General features: G+C 45.8%; 1 protein-coding gene across 7 annotated transcripts in view; it reads right to left on the bottom strand.

The window, feature by feature from the left end:
- Positions 1 to 20468, bottom strand: part of Vps13d (vacuolar protein sorting 13 homolog D) — a 220483-nt gene that overhangs the window by 26584 nt on the left and 173431 nt on the right. For all 7 annotated transcript variants that reach the window (XM_038335369.2, XM_042055363.1, XM_042055364.1 and 4 more), the window contains 2 exons: positions 18673 to 18805; positions 15247 to 15442 (listed from right to left, as the gene is read on the bottom strand). In XM_038335369.2, the coding sequence (XP_038191297.1) occupies positions 15247 to 15442; positions 18673 to 18805 (329 nt within the window). The remainder of the gene's footprint in view (positions 1 to 15246; positions 15443 to 18672; positions 18806 to 20468) is intronic.

The raw sequence follows: 20468 nt of genomic DNA, 5'->3' as shown, positions 1-20468 counted from the left end.
TGACATTGCTACCTATGTCCGACATAGTTAGGACAAGAAGCACTGCTATGATATATGGGTTATGGGGACCAGGAGGAAATAGATTTGGGATTTGCTTGCAAACAACATACACATCCACCCTTTCTAAAATGCCTCTCAAGGTCTTTATTTTGTTTTGATGTTGACTAGCAGCTTAAAAAAATGTAAATAAAAAAACCAAAACACTGTGAATATTCAAGTACCTCTTCAAGGGAGGATGCTGTGGAAAGTGGTCCATTTACAGAGGCTCCTGGACATTACATTTTATGTAGGCTGCAGTGACCCACTCCACCAGTGTGAGCTAGCCTGGTGTATCTGTTTCTCAGAGGAAGGGCTGACACAGTGACAGGTAGGCTGGGCCCATGACTCAAGTTTTCTGGGTGATCAGATATGACCAATTGAAGAGGGCTAGTCCAGCTGGGCGCAGGACGAGAGCCACAGCAGCTGAGGAATGCTTTAGTACCACATAGCCCAGACTGACTTAATGCCTTTAATTTCAACAGAACAGTATTGAACTTAACTTTTACATCTCGCATGGACTTTCTTCCCATATCTGGAGAGCCAATCTTGGAAGAAGTCCACTCTCTGATGTTCCCACAGAGAACTCAATAGGTGTTCACTATGTCACACATATGTGACCAGGACACAGACAACCCTCTCTCCTTTGCCACTGGACAGAATGACCTGGGTAGGGGGTGAGAGTGGAAAAGGCTATCTGCACAAATCTGCAAACAGATGGGAACTGGGGTTTGGGGCCCTCAGTCTGCAACCCTGTTCTCATGCCGAGAGCTACCTGCACTGACACCCGAAGAGAACATCCACAAAGGGCATTTTGACCACAGAGATGAGTCGAGGAGAGACTGATCCTGCACAGGCATGTTAAAAGAGCATGAAGTGACTACTGTCACTTCAACACAATAAATTAGGATGACATTCCCAGCTGTCCATCAGCTCTCCCACTGCAAAGTGGGAACAACAACCCTATGACTCCTTCCCTGAAACTTAAAAAGTCTGGAGTATATTTGACTTTGATTTAAAATTTTTTTTTTCTTCAAATTGACACTAGATAGAACACTTTGTATTTACTGTATGGTTCAGAAGGGACCCAGAAAAAATGCCAGGCCTGAATGCCATGTCCCAAGAGCCACCTACCTTGTCATTCAGAATTTTCTAGGAAGCTCAAGAGGTGATGAGTTAAATTTCTGGGAATAGGCCAAGAGGGAGGATGAGGTTTCAAGTGAATTGGGAATGAGCATTTATAGCCTAGAGAAAGTTCTTCAAGGGCTCAGAGCATTAGAATAAGCTACCCACCACCTCTATTCTGCCAAATTATGAAGAGAGAATATGATAGGGACGTTTTTAAAGAGCCAAACACACTGAGGTAAAATGAAACAGTTTTTCATCCTAAACACTTAGCCCTGAACTTGAGTATGCTGCTGTGTTTTGTTTCTAAGCAGATATTAGGGAGCCCAACCTAAATGGCAGTAGAGTGAGAGGACTGTCCAGCAGATTCAGATGCATAGCCCTCAACAGTGACGAGAGCCCTGCTGGAGAGGAATCTGGATGTACAATTTAAAACCCTTACACAACACTGAGCCGTAGATTGTCATGCGTCTGGAAAATATAACCGTTTTTTGAAGAATGCTTTCCAAACCATGTAATGCTTTTAAAGCTGTTTATCCAAAGAGCTGGATGTGCAGCAGGGGCCAAAAACCAGTCTGTCAGCTGTCACCGGTCGCATGCCCTGTCCACATTTCCGTAAGCACTCCATCAGGCTCGGTTGCCCTGCACCCAGCAGACACAGATGCCAGTGTTTGGAGACATTTGCTACATAATTCTTACCCGACAAGCCTGGCTCTAGGGCAGATTTCCATGTCATGTGGGGCCTTTGGCTGAACTCTGCTGGATCCCAGAGGCATCTCATTTACAGCACACACTAATAACAGTATGGGGTCACCTGTTCGTCACAAGTGGGTTCAGGGAAGGTTCATGGCCTCTGCACACCTTCAGTAGAGTTCTTGAATGTGGGCTAAGAGCCCAGGTGAGACCTGCCAGGCAGCAGTTCCAGCCAGGTCCCTAGGCTGATTCAGCTGTTGATTTTATGCGACGAGAACAAGAAGGACAAAAACCAAGCACAACACAGAACTCCCAAGAGTCATAGCAGAGAGAGGAGTCGGCCAGATTTCAAACCGACACAACTGGCTTCACTTGTGTTCTGCACTGCACACTCAGGAGAGACCACTGAAACAAACGCCAGTACTCGAGCTGCAGCAGTGAGCTGCACTGTGCCGGGCTGAGTGCTTTATATACATTATAGAACTCAATCCACATCGCCACCCACTGAAGTGGGTGTTATTATCCCTAGTCCTTATGAGTCAAAGCGATCTCACCTTCAATTAAGTGAGATTGAGAGGCAGAAATGTTTGTTCCAGGCCGAGGGGCAGGACACTGACTCAAATCATGGGCCTTATGCCACAGAGATACGGAGGCCACCAGCGCCTGGAGCTTGTTCTCTTTTCTCACTGCTGTCACATGTCTGTCCAGCACCAGGAAAAAGAACCCGAGGGTTTATGTTCTTCCCACGTCTCCTTCTGAGACAAGCCCCTCTCTTTGAAGAAAGACCTCTTGCCCTCCGAGTGTCAAGATAAGAAAACTTTCAGCGACTTCCCTTGCAAACTACAAACACCCATCAGCACCCAGGATCTAAGGAAGTCGCTCACCAGCTGCCAGCCCCTCTGAATAGCTTTTATGGTTCAAGGAGGGGTGGTGACAGGCCCATGTCACTACCATCGGGTGTGCTATTTCTTTCATGTTCCTTGGATTTGACAAGAGCCTTCTACAACCTGTTCCTTTACAACACACAGAAAGAAAGAAAGATTAAAGAGCAATACTAGACTCGAAGCTGAGGTTAGACTGGCAACAATCATTCTGAGAGAAGGGCTACAGACTGCCTTCCTACATAGATGCCCCACAGTTGCTGTGATGGTGAACTGAGATAACCCATGTAAACCACATAGAACTAGGCCTGGGTTACAAGAAAGGCTTCCAAATGCTAGCTAGCAATGTTATTCTGTGTTAACACTACCAAAGTGTAATGGGGTGTGAGCAGACATAGTGCCCTGGGTTTCAGGAAACCATCTCATACAACAACTACTAGGGAAAGGACAGCACTAAGGATGGATGGATTAGCATCAAGTCGGCATTATGGGGGTTTTGATTATATATGGCAGATCTAGTCTAGGGACCACTCCCCAAAAGTGAAAGCAGAAGACTGAACATGGCACACACTCAAATGGATAAAAGGAAGGTGTCAACAAGTTTTAGAAGCCAAAACACAGATGGACACATGGTGATGAAATGTGAGCCTGAGGGAGAGGAAGCCACATCGCAGTGAACTAATTAGCATGGTAGAACTTGCTAGATTTCAGAAAGACGAAGGCCCCAAGGAGCCCTGAAGGCTGGGTATAAAGGGTATAAAAGAGGAGCAGGGAGGTGTGTGTGAGGTGGTGAAAGCAGGAGGAGCTGGACCTGCAGCTCTCCTCAGACACCCATCTGGCCTGCTCCTCCTCATGACAGAGTTCAGCCAATGGGTTCCATCAGGTCATCATCACATGACATTCCAGAGCCCTCCTCAGCCTTAGACAGAGGTGGATAATCAGCAACATCCAAGTACTGTCTATTCAGAAAAGAAAAAAGACAGAAAAATACAAACAGAAGGAAAATGTTTAGAGCAGGAGTACTCTGGAGAGGATGCAGAGAATGGTCAGCCTTTAGGGAGGAACCAGAGCATGGGAAGGACCAGCCCTTAGAGGAGCAGTCCATGACGAGGACCAGACCATGGGGAGGACCAGCTCATGGGGAGGAACAGTCCATAGGGAGAACCAGTCCATAGGGAGGGCCAGTCCATAGGGAGAACCAGTCCATAGGGAGGGCCAGTCCACAGGGAGGGTCAGTCCATAGGAAGGGTCAGTCCACAGGGAGGGTCAGTCCATAGAGAGGGCCAGTCCATAGGGAGGGCCAGTCCATAGGGAGGGCCAGTTCATAAGGTGGATGAGAGCTAGGTCTATGGGGAATTCTCATGAGAAAGAACTGATAACCATCTAAGTTGTTTTCAAATGCACAGAGAAGAGTTTGTGGGTAAATTAGCAATAAGCAGATGGAAATTAAAAAACAGAAAACTAAGCAAACAACAGTACTAAAAGCAGTTAGAAACTTGGGGGTGGAGTGGTGGGGTTGGGGACCATAACAAACCAAACAACTTAAAAAGAAACTATAATAGTAAACTATGTGGCTTCACTGGGAATACCATTTATATAGTCATAATGCAAAATCTGGATACTGATTTATCAAAACAGTATGAGCAAATTATATTGAAAAGAAGAAGGAACATGTGTGTATTTCAACAGAAAGTCTAATGGGGTGAGAGACTAGCAGTTTATCTGTTCATTCATTTAGAATTAAAGAGACAGATACCTCCAAATTGAAGAAACCATAAAACTGTTGCTATCCCAGAGTACAATGTACTTCCTCTTTATCAGAGAAGCTGCGACTACTTCCAAGAGACCTTAAAGATCAGGCCTGTTGATTGCTGCTATTCCCCCACAGGAGGGATGTAGGGAGGATCTCAGTCAGGCCCATCTGCTTCTCCCAGTTAACTGTATGCACATGTTCCCCAACAGTGCACAGCCTCAATGTCTCAGGGGTGCTAGAGCACAGACAGTGGAAGGGATCTGAGGGACACGTGACCTGTGCAGCTACGGGGATATTGGCATCCATGCTTCGGTGAGACTTTTGGATGGCGTGGAAGCTCTGGGGTCACCCACGCCCCTCCTGTAAGTGCTCTGTAAGCCCAATAAACATACTGGTGCCCAGGCTGGGCTTTGGTGGACTCATACTTCAGTCTGTTGTTTATGCCCTATTAGGAGGGGTTGAGCACCAGGAATCAGGTACAGGGAAGGGTGGGCAGAGACTGCAGTTAGCTACTGAGACATTTGAAAGTCTTTTGACTTAAAAAAAAAGTTAAAATGCTGAAGTTTGTGGTGGCACTGCTTGTGATCCCAAAATTTGGGAGACAGAGGCAGGAGGATCAGGAGTTCTAGGTTAGCCTCTGGAATGAGTGAGACCCTATCTCAAGCCTCCGTCTCCCCGAAGAGAAGCTATCTCCTGCTAAATTAAGATATTTATTTTAAAGAAAAAGTGTGATATAGGAAAACAGTTCAGGCCAAAATCATAGGATTTAAACACAGTTCTCAACAACTGCAAAGTACCAGTTACTAAATACACGAGACAAAGCTGAATAATCGAAGATTCATTCATCTGGTAACTTTAAACATAGTGACTGAACTTTTGGTTTTGAAAGTGCTGCTGTAAACCTAGAAATAAATAAGGGTGGTTCCTGGCTGCAGTTTTACTCTTTTTAAGCCATTAAATCACTAACAAGTGTATTTTAAGTACCTTGCCTTTACTTTAGTGTACACATAAGAGGGATTTAAGAGCATTAACAGGGTGCTGGAGATAGTTAGTGATTATGAGCATTGGCTATTCTGTCAGAGGACTTGGGTTCCATTCCTGCACCTACATGCCACCTCACAACCATCTGTAATTCTAGTTCCTGGTGATCCAATGCCCTCTTCTGTCATCTGTGTGCACCAGACATGTACATGGCACACAGACATACATGTAAAATAAATGAATAGTATCAACACACAAACCAAACAGCTTGGTGATGCTCTCCCTAAAGACTCTTCAAAGTAGTTTGTCCCCAGTTATTCAGCTATTCTCACTTAATACCTATGGCACGCATAGAAACAAGCATTCAATAACCAGTGCCTGTTGTCAATTTGCAATACTACTAAGCAGCTATGTCTGGGGAATCACAAGTCAAGTCAAGAATTGGTGAGCTGAATTAATGGGGTCCCCTACAGTTCAAACAGACACAAAGACCTATCAGAGCTTCCCATCTTCCCTATAAGACAGTGGTTCTCAGCCTTCCTGATGCTGCAGCCCTTTAATACAGTTCCTCATGTTGTGGTGACCCCCAACCATAAAATTACTTCACTGCTACTTCATAACTGTAATTTTGCTCCTGTTATGATTTGTAACGGAAATATCTGATATGCGAGCCCTGTGGGGTCGTGACCCACGGATTGAGAACCACTACTCTAAGGGCTAGGAAAGCACACGTGGCAGTTTAGCTAGTTCTACAGTAGGAGGAAGACAGGTGTCAGTTATTCCCACTGAGGTCAGCTGGTAAAATCTAGGGAGCCCGTGAGCCCTGCCCTGGCCATTTGGCCTTGCTCAGCAAGGCTGACTGGATTCTAGCCAGGATCCCCAGGACCCAAGCTCTTCACAAGAAGAGGTGGGGCTCTGCTCTCCCACTTTGAAGTTTTCTGTGGTCGCTGGGAATTTTATGATATGACCCGGGTCGCCCCTGCCATTATCGATGTTTGAAGTCTGTTTGGGGAAAATGTACCAGGAGCTGACTCCAGTGTGAACACAGAGCAACAGCCTCATAAAAACAGCTTCCCTCCAGGAGTTCAAAGGGTTTATCCAAATGCCGAGGGCTGGCCCTGCTGCACCAGCTTCGCCAGGGCAGAAAGCCACAGAGTGGCCGAGTAATAAACTGTGAAACCAAGACATGGTCTCCCCATCACCTGAGATCGGTTGGGGCTGTGCTAGCCTGACCAAGTGGCCTCTGACAGGACGGACCTAGGCTCTCTGCTCACCACTTACGTTGCCAAAATGAAAGTTTATTGGGTTGGGCAGGTTAAGGCGAAGGACTAAATTAGGCAAATTATTATAAGAGGTCTTTCTGGTATGTGATACAATCTTCCCAATCATTACTTTGAGAAACCTAGTAAAATTCGGGCGCAAGCCAGGAGGCTGACAATGGTTGGCAGGAGTCCAAAGTGGAGCATGGCGTTACTGTTGCTGCCCTCGTATATCCCAGATAAATCCACCATCACTGATATGTACTGTTTATCAGCAAGAGGAGGGATCATCACTGGATTATCCAACAGAACAGCTTGTCAAGGAAATTAACCAGGTACAGGGATACCTGTCACCACTAATGTGTTTGCAGAGTCACTGAAGGTGAGAGGAGGGGACTGTTTTACATTTTTGCAAATCTCTGTGAGTCTTGCTTAATCAAAAACAGCTGAATCCTTATGTCTGCTCCTACCTGCACTCTGTTGGAGGTTCTGGAAAACGCACACTCATTAGAGATTACCAATATAAAACTATTGTGTACCTGTGGCTCATATATAAGTACATGAATATAAGAATTGGGTTATTACAGAGTGGGGGGCTCCCCAGAGGTCCCTGCTCTAAGGCCCCATCCATGCTCAAAGCTTCACTAACTAGAAAGCACTTCCCAGTCTTTATTTAGTCCACTCAGGGTGCTGATTCGTAACACTGTCAACTGACTTGATCATATAAGTCTACTACGGTTGAGACCGTTTCACCCAGAGTATACTGCCACTGAAAATGCGGAACTGATCTGATTTTATTCCTCTCTGATAAGACAAATTAGTGAGAAGGTGAAGGGGACTGTAACACCACCACTCCTCCTGCAAGCTTATGGTCCTTCATCCCTACCACATTTCCAAATTTCCGTTGTCTGCTGTCTGCAGCAGGGGATTGATTCTGTGTAACTCAGAACTCCTTCCATTAAAAGCTCTCTGGGAGAGGGGCTTCAGCTCTACCCGAAGTTCATCTTTAGGAAGAGTCCAATCTCGTCCCAGACAAAGACTCCACTGCAGTAAGGATTCAAAGCTTATGACAGGCAACAAAACCTACACATAATGCCTCTGAGGCCTTGACAGAGGACTCCCACAGGCAGTAAATGGCTGCCTACCCTTCTTTAGACACAAAATACAGACTTCTCTCTGAGGGAACTGTGGGCACTGCTTTGCTGGAAGCTCAGACTACAGACCTCGAATGTTAGTCCTGTGAACTCACTGAACACAGACACGACAGACCACTGTTGGGGAATATTGTTCTCAGGTGTGTGACTTTGTTTCCGCTGCATTTGTTTAACTCTATGAAGCTGCTACTGTGCCTGTCTACAACGCCTGATGGGCCCATGATGCAGACCGCGTCACATGGGGGAACACGAGTCAAAGAAGCCCAAGCTAACTCTGAATAGACTATTCTAAAGTTTTTTCTTTATTAAAAGGGAACTCACGGATCACAGCGAGAAAATAGGAATGGGGTCTGACATCCAGGTGGCTCGCGGGAAGAAGAGAGCAAGTGGGGTGGGACCACAGCTTTTTGATACCCAAAGTCATGCCCCAACCTGGTCCAGCCTCTTAATGACCACTGGCTGAAGAAGGCTCCCCATCATCTCCCCTTTTTGTCTAAATAAGAGAGTTCCAATCATAATACAAAACTATATACAAAAAGGACAAATATCAATATTTGTAATTCTAATTTTTACATTAGAATGTAAAAATTAGAATTACAACCAGCATAAACAATATTAAGCAAGGAGTATATGCTAAATGTTGTAATAATCATTTTATCCTAAAGAGTCTAAGTCTTGTATTAAAAAAAGGCATGGCTAGATCATAAGAGAAAGGTAATTATGACTATCTAATCTTCAACCCCATCGAAGGCCTGAGAAGGGAGATAATATTACTTGAATAGGCAGGAAGTGCAATCAAACAGCTTCTAAAATGTGCAGTAGATGACAGAGACAACTGGCTACCTGGGAAATCACCCAAAGTCTCATTTGCTACGTAGGAGCAACCAACTTTGGCTAAGGCCTAGAGTAACTGACAGACCATTTTCAGAGGCAGGAAAAATTTTCAAAACCATCTTACTCTGTCCTGGCAAGGCTTGGCAGTCTTTTTGAATGGCCAATAGCCAGGAAGGAACAAGGATAGATGGGGCTAGCAGGCAGAGAGAATAAGTAGAAGGAGACATCTGGGAGGAGGGAGAACATGGAACAAGAGAAGAAGGAGAGGAGGACATCAGAGGTCAGCCACCCAGTCAGCCACAGAGTGAGAAGGAAAGTAAGACATACAGAGGAAAGATAAAAGTCCAGAGAAGAAAGGTTCACAGGATAATTTAAGATAAGAAAAGCTGCTAGAAACAAGCCAAACTAAGGCCAGGCATCCATAACTAAGAATAAGCCTCAGTGTGTGACCTATCAGGGAGATAGAGTAAAACGCCATACACCAAACCACCAATGACCAGATTACTGGTTCTCTCTCAAACGGCAGAAGTCCAGCCCATCATGGTGTTTTCTCTGCGCAGGGCATGTCTGTTGAGACACGGGGCCTGAGCTTGAGCCGCACGCTTTCTCTTTCCTAGTTCAGTTGATTTTTACTTTGGGAGCAGGATCGTGCTGTTTCCATGAAGTCAGTCATCCTGGCATGCCAAAAATGGCAAAAATTAGACGCTCTCCTTTCTAGAAATGATTATAATGTACCATGACCAAAAAAGTGGTTTTTCCCCCCTAACAGATAATCTTGCATAAAAATGAGTCATGGGATTTCAGAAATGGAAGGCTTCTCTCAATACATGTGAGCACGAGCACACACCTCGCCTTTCTCTCTCAGCAGTAGCGCTGAGCTTTCCATAAGTCATGCTATAATGAGGACGGCATTGTCTGGGGCCTTTTGAGTGAAGGGGAGTGGAGGATTTAGAGTTCAGCAAGAGGGAAGAAGTCTGTCTCAGAAAATAAGATTTCTCTACTTGTGTTACTGCAAGAGAATTTTAACTTATAAGGCATGAAGGCCTGTTAAGATGTTTCTTAAAAATATCTTCTCCTGTAATTCCCTCAGCCTGAGTTCAGACCAGAGTGAGACAGCCACTGTCTTAACACAGCTCCCAGCATCGCTTCTAGGGCAGCAAGGGAAGACTGAGGCATGTGAAAATGACCTAACTACGTCCACACCTGCTCCCGAGACACCTGGTCTAGCAAGATGAAAGACTGAGAAGCCATGGTTCTCACTGTGTATCCATGAGCAGAAGACACATGAAGTGGGTCATGAAGTCCACTGTGCTTTGTAGGAGACAGGACAGTCCCTTCTCTTTGTTTGAAAGTGATAATGATGTTCTGGCTTCATGAAAATGGGATCTCAGGCGTACTAATAATCATGTCCTACCCTGGCAGAAGGGTACCAGGTTAGTCCACAAAACCACCTAAGAAAGGATGCAGAGCCTCACAGACAAAACACACAGAGAATTCCAGCTTCACCCTGTCAACACCCACATCCACATCCTTGCTCCTGCTCACAGGTCTCATCTGGAAGGTACATGCAGAAATTTAAACAAGTGAGAGGTGGAGCCACAGGCTGAACAACCCAATACATGTCCAGAAGTGTTAATTTTACTGAATACCAAGTGAGAATATTTCCTTCTTAAAACAAACATGGAAAGAATCATAAAATTCATTTGTAGTCTGAAGACCAAACAGAAACTTCCAGAGAAATGCTGACCCTGTTCAGATAAAAGGTCTGTTTTCCCATCTTGAACACAGCTGAAGAAACTGAGAACATGTATGGTTTCATAAACACCTTTCGTTCTATTAGATTTTGCTCTTTGGGAAGTCCCTAAAGGCTCAGGTCAGACCAAGCCTGCTGGGCGCCTCAGTGCAGGGCAGAGGACCCAGCACAGGACCACCACAATCGGGGAAGCTCTGGGAGCAGTTCTTTCTCACTCCTGGGCGCCAGAGAAAAGTACAAACGCTGTACCAAAAAGGATTCTAAGGAAAAGCCATTAGGTTTCCCACCAACCAGCCATTAACATTGTCATTAATAAATTTTGGGTGGTGTCTTGGGAATATTTTTACTGAAAAAGTCAAAGATGCCCCCACATAAATCCTCTCTGTGAAATCAACTCAGGCTTATTCGAAAGCTGCTCAGCAACTGGGATCTGTCTCTGGGTTCAGTAGAGTGTCCTGGGATTCATGAACGTCAGTCCTGATGGCTATATTCTTAAACACTGATCTATCATCATCCTTCAAATTCCCTTCCTCCTTATCTAACTTAAATAACCAGATAAGCCCAACACTCCTGGGCTTTGCTAAATGGGTTTAAATATTTCAAGTTCTGCCAACTCCCATTTCTCCTGCCTTTTGGGGTCTTGACTAAAAAGGTGAAGAAATATTTTGGAGGAAACCCCAGGGCCTGGCTTCATAAATCTCTGTCTTCTACTTTCCCAGCATGCTGTGCTGCTCAGAGTCCGAAGCACACAGAGAAGAAATGTGGGCCCAGGAATGCAGTGCCACCTTCACCCATTGATACCCCCCCACCACCCTCACTTAGAACCATACATTCAGGCAGAGAATCAGACAAACACAAGGCTGGCTGCCCTGCTTGGCCTGGTTTGCTCAGAGGGTGGCAGTTGCTCTCCCGTGGCATCAACGGCTCCACAGGCATCTGTGCCATTTTTACAAACTTTACTTGAGAACAGATGAATGTGGCCTACTCTGCGCAGACTAAAAGACGCACCCTGAGCCAGCAGAACACTGCCTTGGAAAAAGCTTCCTGTTTCAGTTCCAAACCACACATACTTGTAGAGTTAACAAATGCGGGGGAGGGGGGTTACTGGTCTACAACATGGACGCAGGGGCCAGAGGCGCTGCTGTCCTCCGCCCTCTTCTCCCCTCCCCCATTGCCTTCCTGAGGACTGTTTGACTGCATGGGAACACGGAAAAAAAGTCAGGTGGCTGTCTTTTTGGAATGCCCAACAAGGAGAGGAACTTAGAAATATTTTAATATGAAAGGACATAAGGAGGGGGTGGGGGTTCCCTATAAATAAAGCCATGCTCAAATAAACATGAGAAGGAGCCAGTGTTTCCTGTAAAGCTACTATGCCGATGGATTACTGGAAAGAGCACTCGTTCACAGTTTTATGACTTACTTTGCTATCATCTGCTCAAAAGTTGGGTCATTTAAAACATAGATGGCTGAGATCTAAGCCTTCAATGGGATGAAATATGGCAAAGGAAGCAGAGAGTCTCTTCCAAGTGCAGACTCAGAGGCAGAACTCTTGGACTCTTGGGTTCTGTTCCTGGCGAGCTCCCTGGGCTCAGGTCAGTCTTCGGTCAGAATCTCACTTTTAATCCCTTCAAATCATTTGTTAGTCCCTGTTGTCTAAACAGTGGGGAAAAACCCTGAGTAACACCCCTGGATCCTGTTCAACCAACTGGGATGGCTGGATGGATGTACCTCACTTCCAAGAAGCCAGGGTGATTTATCCCTTGGGTAGCGTCAGGATATTCGAGAGACCCCAGTGTTATCGGATCAAAGCCCAGAGAGGAGGACACGTTTCTCCACCTGCAGGGAGCTCTGAGCATGACCTGAAGATAACATTGCCCATCTTCATTGTAGCTCTTCATGACTTCTATATTAAAAATAACCCTGGTTGGGCTTCACATCCTTGGAAGGCAGACGTAATAGACAGGTATATCTAATCTCTTATTTATAGATGGAAAATGCTGAGGCATGGGCAGGCTAGAGATCAAACCAGCGAGTCAAGGTTGGGACTCTACCCTGCTGTTTTCTGGGTCAAGTGCTCTGTTCACACAAACACATGGCTTCTCATTAATAACCTGAACCTAGACAAACATGCAGAGGGAACCCAGTGTTAGGCTACTGCTGGCCCTTCAGAAGACCCTGCTCCACCTCTGCAGTACAGTAGAGGGCACCGTGATGGATCTGCTGGCCAGTGTGCATGGCTGCTGTGGTTTTCCCAGCCACCAGCCCTGCCTGTGGGAGCTGAGAGGACAAGACTCAAGCTGGTAACTCCTCCTCTGAGTGGCCCATGCCCAAAGGCCCTTCACTTAGTTCTGTGGCTTGTTTCTAGGAGAGTTACTGCCCAAGCAGGGTGGTCTACAGCAAAGGTTGGGCTGGGGTCAAGGGATGGGTTGCCTGAATCTGGCTTTACCATTTAGAGCCAGCTGTGTGGCTGTGGATAACCACAAGGCTTTCTGAACTGTCTATAAGTGAAGCTCAAAGATGAGTGGGACTGGCCAGATGGAGGCCTCTAGGCAACGTTGGGACTCTATAAGAAGCTCTGTCTGCTTGGTCTGTTCTGCCAGGCTCCCCTTTGGGGACTTCCTCTTCCCTGATCAATCCTTACTTGCACTTCAAGGCTTCATCTCTAGAAGAAAAGTGTGTCCTGACTCTGCAGACCTCTGGACCATTTCCCGGCCTGCACTTCTGCTGATCAGACCTATCACTACACTATCTTTGCATCACTATCAGGTCATCTAGCATCATTCTGCAAATCATTATTTACATGGTAGTTTGTGTCTTCTGCCCTGATTAATCCTGAGCGGTCCAAGGCTAGGGGCAGTCTTATTCCCTGCTGTATTTTCAGCCTAGAGTTCATAGGAAATTTTCCATCAACATTACTGACTGGAAATGAATGAGTGAATCACAGAAAGCAGATGGCACCAAGTCAAACTTTCTGTGAAGTGCTGGATAACTGGGAAAAATGACAAGACTAGCTCTATTCCTACAGCACCATGGTGCCACGATGTGTACTCCGAGAGAGAATACAAAACCTCCTGAAGCTTGCAAACCAGCGCTGTGCAGTCTTAACTTTTGCAGCATAGAAACCATCTTTTTGTTTGTTTTCTGAGACAGGGTTTCTCTGTGTAGCCCTGGCTGTCCTGGAACTTGGTCTAATACAAGACAGACCTCAAACTCAGAGATCTGCCTGCCTCTGCCTCCCGAGAGCTGGGATTAACCATCTTTAAAGATTTCAATGTTTATTCATGTGTAAATGTGGGGAGAAAATGTCTGTGCATATGTTACGGCTCATAGAGTCCAGAGAACACACCCTGGAGGTGAAGTTGCAGGTGGCAGTGAGCTGCACAACACAGGTGCTGGTACTGAACTTGGGTCCTCTCAAAGAGCAGTACATGGCTCCTGACCACTGAGTCACCTTTCCAGCACCTCAAAAAAAATTTTTTTTGAGCAAACAAACCAATCTCTTGATATTTTAGGGTTTTAATAAATAAATAATTGTTCTTTGAGATGTTTGGGTTCTTTAGTTGTATTTTCACTTTATGTTAGAAGAGACTTCTTGGGCTTTGGGTAGAAATAAAGAACTAGCTAGAAACACTCTGTACTGCCTGCCTGTCCTCACTACTGTATGCATGCCTCAAAAGAGACGCCAGGGCTGGTTTAGCTTTGTACCTGAGAACAGAATGCAGCTTCCGGTGTCAACTAAACTCCACAACTCTCAACACTTACCCCCACACCACCGCCACCAACAGCCACTTCCAGATGGAAGAACGAACGTATCACAAGTTCTGGTCTATAATCACAAGCACTTTCCCTACTGAGACAACACAGCACTCGATGCGGCTCCCTGGTAACAGACTACGGCATTCCTTTTAGTTGGGGTTGACATCACTTTAAATCTTATGGAAGGAGCAACAGGTGTGGGCACAGCCCAGCATCTGAAAAGATGCAGTGCTTTACCTGGGGAACATCAACTATCTGAGCTGCAGTGAATTCCCTATGGACATAGTGGAGCCCACTGGGAACAGCACCCTCCTTGCCTCTCTGGAAAAGGGAAACTAAAACAGACCATTAACCAAACAGCTAAGTTAAAGTGCTGAGTTCTGTGGGATTTGGCACTATCAGGGCCATCTCTGATTTCTAGTCCTAGTTGGTGTCAAGACAATATACCACAGCAGAACCTCCAACTTGTGGGAGTGTGGAAAGCTAAGAGAATACCCCTCCTGATGAACTGCAATGGCATGTGCTTTAGAATTACGCTGGGTCTAAGAGCAAATACCACCAGCCTTCAGCAAGCTGATGGGCATGAGAGGCACAATTAGCTTGGGGAAACGTCTAACAGTGTAATAATCCTAGTTTTGACCTCTCTGATGAAAGACCCAGACACTGTCTTCTCTTATCAATCTAGTATCATGCATGTATGGAAAACCACTTGCCACTTTTTCTGTAGGGGGGTGGAAGGAGAGCAGGATTCATGCAGCCCAGACTGGCCTTGAACTCCTGATTCTTCACCTTCACCTCCCGGGGCTGGGGTTACAGTCACACGCTATCCTTTCTTCATGCCTTGATGTGCCTCCTTTTCACAGACTTTTATTGCACATGTCAGACATTTCTGCTACATGTACTGAAGTTAAACAAGATATAACTAATGCAGACAGCATATCATTAAACACATCACTATGGATTAGAGGAGCCTCAGACCTGGGCTCAAAAGTAGCGATCCACTCTCGCCATGACCACTGACCTGGGACCACTGAGTGTGGCTGTGTCTCTCACTGCCTGGGCTGTTTCAGATGCAAAATCCAGGGCCCCTGCCACTGGCTTGGTCACAGTGCCCACCAGTCCCTTGCCAAGACCAGATATGAAGCCGCTGACACCTCCTTCTGTCTTCACGCCCTCCACTGTTGAAGTGATGACGCTGGTCAATCCACCAATGATACCTAGCAGAAAACAAAACAAAAACAAGGGTTTCTGTGACCTGGTCAAGGACAAAACCAAAACCTTTTCAAACCCAACTCCCAGTTCATGACTCTGGAATAATAAAGGCAATATGTTGATCTCTAGACAGGTCAAAGTCAAGGGACCCAGGGATTTGTTTAGGAAGTCCAGAATCAGAGGATGTTGCACTAGGCTGTGAGTTAGAAGAAACAGGTGCCCTGGATAATTAAAACAAAACCTTGGGCTAGGGCTGCATTAAGAGTTTGGAGGGTAGAGTGCCTGCCTTGTGCACAAAGCCTGGGTTCAGTCCGCACTGCTACATAAAACCAGGCACAGTAGCACACGCTTGTAATCATAGCACTTGGGAGGTGGAGACAGAGAACCAGAAATGCAAGGTCATTTGAATTCAGCTACATAATAAGTTCAAGGCCAGCCTTGAAGAAATGAGATTCTGCCTCAAAAAAAAAATATATCATTAGTCAATCAATTAAGGAAAGAAAAGGCTGGAAAGTTAGTGGTGGCCTTTTTTTTTTTTTTTGTTTCCTATTCCAATTCTTTGGCAGCATATAGGCAATAATGAAAGAGAGGATACAGACAAAGGGATGAAGCAATGGAAGACTGGAAAACAGGGTCCTTGGGAAAGATTTGAGATCCTTTGAAATATAAGGCAGAAGGCTAGCTAACTATGTGTTTCAGTTTTCCCTGAATACTGTGAGAACAGCCAATACCACCAAATGTTTGACATGGCTTCTATAATACTGATATTTGCTGAGACCATTAGAGTAAATGATGAAGAATGCATTAAGGCACCCCAAATAATTCATTAAGGCTGCCAAGGCTAACCAGGACCCTGGGGATTATGTCAAGATTAAAAGACCAATCGAAGTGAAAAAGGCATGCAAACATTTTAAAAGCTGACAGCAATGGTTGACGCAGGCCCAGAAGCAGCCACAAGTTGGCAAAGGCTAACGAGGTCACAGGCATTGCAGGGAAGAGGCAGGCACTGTCCAGTGAGCATTTCCAGGACTTGGGCCAGGGACACTCACAGGATGTTTACCCTCTGACAGTTGGGGTGTGAGGAAGCTCTCTGCACTCTTCAGCTCTAGTGAGACAAATCGGGAAAGGAAACTGGCTGGGTGAGAAAGTACTAAGAACTCAAAGCATTTCTTTGGATTTGGGGTCCTGTTGCTCCAGTGAGGCAACATCCCTATCCTAACCTTTGAACAGCATTCATGGCCGAACAGCCAGGACTTAAGGGACAGACGTCAATGGACCTGGGTCAAGCAAGACTCCAGGTTTTATTTATTTATTTATTTATTTATTTATTTATTTATTTATTTATTTAGAGAGGGAGGGAGGGAGGGAGGGAGGGAGGGAGGGAGGGAGGGAGAGGGAGAAGGAGAGAGGAAGAGGAAGGGAGAGAATGAGAATGCATATGCACTTGTGGTTTGTGTGCACACATGCACACACATGCACACACACAAGCTGAAGCACATACAAGAAGTCAGAAAACAATTTGCAGGACTTAGTTCTCTCCTTCTGCCATGTGGGGCCTGGCTATTGAATGCAGGTCATCAGGTGCTGAGCCATATGATCTGCCCTAGGACTCCAGCTTTCAACCCAGACTGGATAGATTCTGGTCTTCTTATCATGGGAGCCTTTTCCTCCTAAAGGAGATACACTGCCCAGAGCTTAGAGTGTCCTCTTGGATGAGGCGGCACAGATTCTAGTCTCAGACTGGCCTAACTGGCTCCTGGAAGGGCTATGTATAGCATCGGGACAATCCTTGATTGGAGGTGACTTTGCCACTGTGAACAAATCACCCAGCTTCTTAGGACATGGTTGTGTTCATCCAAAAAACAAGGTCAGTCACCTCTCTCTGAAGAAAGAATAGCAATTAGATACTTATAACAGTTACTGCATTATCATTGTAGTTAATAAAGATGATTAAATCTTTACTCCTGAATGATTATTCTGAACTTCACTTATCCCAACTTTCCATCTAGCCTGATGCTCTGGGAGTTGCTCGCCACCTTTAGAGCTGATGAGCCCCAGCAAAGCAAAGATATCTTCCAAAGCTCCCACTACAATAAACACTGAATCCTGAACATAGGATTAGTCATGCTTACACCATTATAAAATATTATCTCCTGTTTCAAATGCAGACAATTGGGACTGATAAATGTGGGACAGTCATGGTATCAATGATTCCTAGGATCTAATCAAACCTGCCAGCCATTGCTGAGCAAGTACTATGGGCCAGGGGACTCTGGATGCCCCTTTGCTTCTTTGACACTCAGTCCATCTGACAGCAAGCTACACACCACTGGCCATATGGCCAATGAAGACTGCCACAGGTACTTGCAAGACTATGAGCAGGAAGTATCTAGAGAAGATCTGGGGATAGCACTTGGATCTGTGAAGCTGAAGGACCAAGTGGTTGAGGAACATTGGTGGAAAAGTTGACTTTTGGTCAATAATTGGTGGCTAAGAGATGACATCCATCACCTGCTTTGCAATTACATGACTTTATAATCTGTGTCTTACAGATGCAGAGACACCAAGGCAATATGCCCAGCAGCCACCTTTATATCTCAGTTTCTTTGGAAGGGACAAGTGGCGAGCATCAGGCAGTCATGTGTATGAGTGTGTTCATGCATGCTGAGGTCAGAGGTCAATCTCAGGTGTCATCCACTTGTGGTTGTTGGTGGAGAATGTGTCCTTTCACTTGACTGGCTGGCTGTCAAGCCCCAGGGATCTACCACATTTGGCTTTTGTCGTGGATGCTGGAGACTAAACTCAGGCCTTGGTGCTTGCCTGCCATGCCAGCACTTCTACTGGGCTGTCTCCTCGGCCTCTGAAGGTAGTCTTAAAGCAGCAGGTTCAGATTCTAAGAGGAGATGGCAGGATCATACTTGATGCCCTCGGAAATGGAAACTGGAGAACCAGGAGGAAGTGCGATGTGCACAGCAACCTGAAGAGGGACGAGGACTTCAGGAAAAGGGTGGGTGAGGGGCTAGCAGGCTCACCAAGACACCTCACCAGGACTACATGGCTAGCGGGCTCACCAAGACACCTCACCAGGACTGCGTGGCTAGCGGGCTCACCAAGACACCTCACCAGGACTATGTTGTTGCCAGCTTTCTTTTCCCCTTGCACCAAGATGTTGTGTATATAAAGGCACTTGTGGCAGAAGGGACATTCTTCTCCAGCCCGCCTACAAGTGACTTACCATGAGCCAGGCCATGGATGCCGGCGACGAGGTGTTCTCCACTGGTGGCTGCATGGTACCTGATGTACTCTCTCTCAGACTGGTGCCGATTGTCCATTGTCTTCCCAAGGCCATCTGATAGCGTCCCTGCAAACTGGAACAAATTAAAAACAAAGAGGAGTTTTAAAGCCTCAGTATTATTTTTCTATTAAATCAATCTCTTCTCTCACTCTTAGCTAGGCGTCAGTAAATTATGATTACAGAAAGACTAACTGCTGAATTACACACATTGTCTCAACCAGGAGGGTGGCTCTCAGGACCCTGGGTGGCAGGCACAGGGAAACAAGAATTCCCTCAAAGCATTTACACACCGGTTCCACAATACAACCCAACCCCCCAGAAAAAGTTTACACGCAAAATATTCTAAACTCTGAAAGTTTGTGAGCACTGATAAAGCACTACGAGTGGAAATTCCACGCCGTGCCCATCTGAAGGACTGCAGTCAGATGCTGATACACCAAAACCACGAAACAGTCACCTGTGAGTGCCTATGAAACCCAGATGAATTTCTCATCTAAACCTTGTCTCCTTCCCAGGAAATCTCACATGTAAACAGTCTTGAAGCTGGAAAATCCAGAAAGTTTAAAGACTTATGGGCCTAAGTGTTTCAGGTAAGAGCTCCTTTATGTGAATCCCTGAAAATCTATTGAAGGTATGGAAGCTGGAAAGATGGCTTATTGGATTGAAGCACTTGAAGAACAAGCACAGGGACCTGAGTTCAAATCCCTATGGCCCATGTAAAAAGCCATTACTGTTGTACAGATGCCTGAACTCCAGGGCTGTGGCAGTTGTTAGAAAGGTTAACAGCAGCCTTGAACTCATGACTTCAAGTGAAAATCCATCTTCTCCCACAAATCACAGGATCTTATCTACCCTGGCATACTTTGGCCAGAGATAGCAGGGTTGCTGGGGCTTGCTGGCCATTGGTCTATCCCTGGGCTTAATGAGGGGCCCTGTCTCAAAAATGAGATAGAAGTTGATAGAGCAAGACATTTCCTCTGGCCTATGCGTACATGCACAGGCACACACTTGTGCACATGCACCATAAACACACGCTCACACACATACACACAATTTTTTTAAAAAAAATTTAAGTTAAAGGTTTATATAAAATGGCCAGGGGTAGGGGGAGAAGAAGTGAGGGTTGGAATTCTTTCATATTAAGGACACAGCCCTTTGTGCTAAGAACCAGATGGCTTCAAGGCAGAAAACATGCCAGATTACTGCTCTAGGGTTTCGTATGGAAATCTCTGGAGAGCTGGGGAAAGGCGCGGCTTGGTGGAATGTTCACCAGCATGCCCTGAGCACAGTGTTCGATAGGGAAGAGAAAAGGTGAGATAGAGCTCCTTTAAGCGCTACGCATTTGTTCACTCACTCGGCAGTCACCAAGTGCCCACCCGGGCACGGAGCCCCATTTATCAAAGGAGGAAAAGCAGGTGGGTGAAAAGACGAACAGCAGACTCGAACCTATGACTTCGAGTGCAAACCCACCATCCCCCACAAACCCGAAGATTTTATTTACCCTGGCTTACTTTACCCAGAGAAGTTGTCTCATCCATCAAAGCTGGATAAAAAGAACATAAAACCCTGTTTTGTCACCAGACAATTTGAAAAAGTTTAGCCTGACAGTTAATAAACAGCAGGGTACTTATCCTCATCATTCAGGCATACAACGGGAAGGGTATCAAATATATAATTAACCTTCTCAGGAAGGATCTACCAAAACAACTGGTTTAAGTGCCAATGACCCAGGACTC

The sequence above is a fragment of the Arvicola amphibius genome, chromosome 6 (genome assembly GCF_903992535.2).
Source record: "Arvicola amphibius chromosome 6, mArvAmp1.2, whole genome shotgun sequence".
NCBI classification, from domain to species: domain Eukaryota; kingdom Metazoa; phylum Chordata; class Mammalia; order Rodentia; family Cricetidae; genus Arvicola; species Arvicola amphibius.
This window is presented reverse-complemented; position numbering and strand designations above follow the sequence as displayed.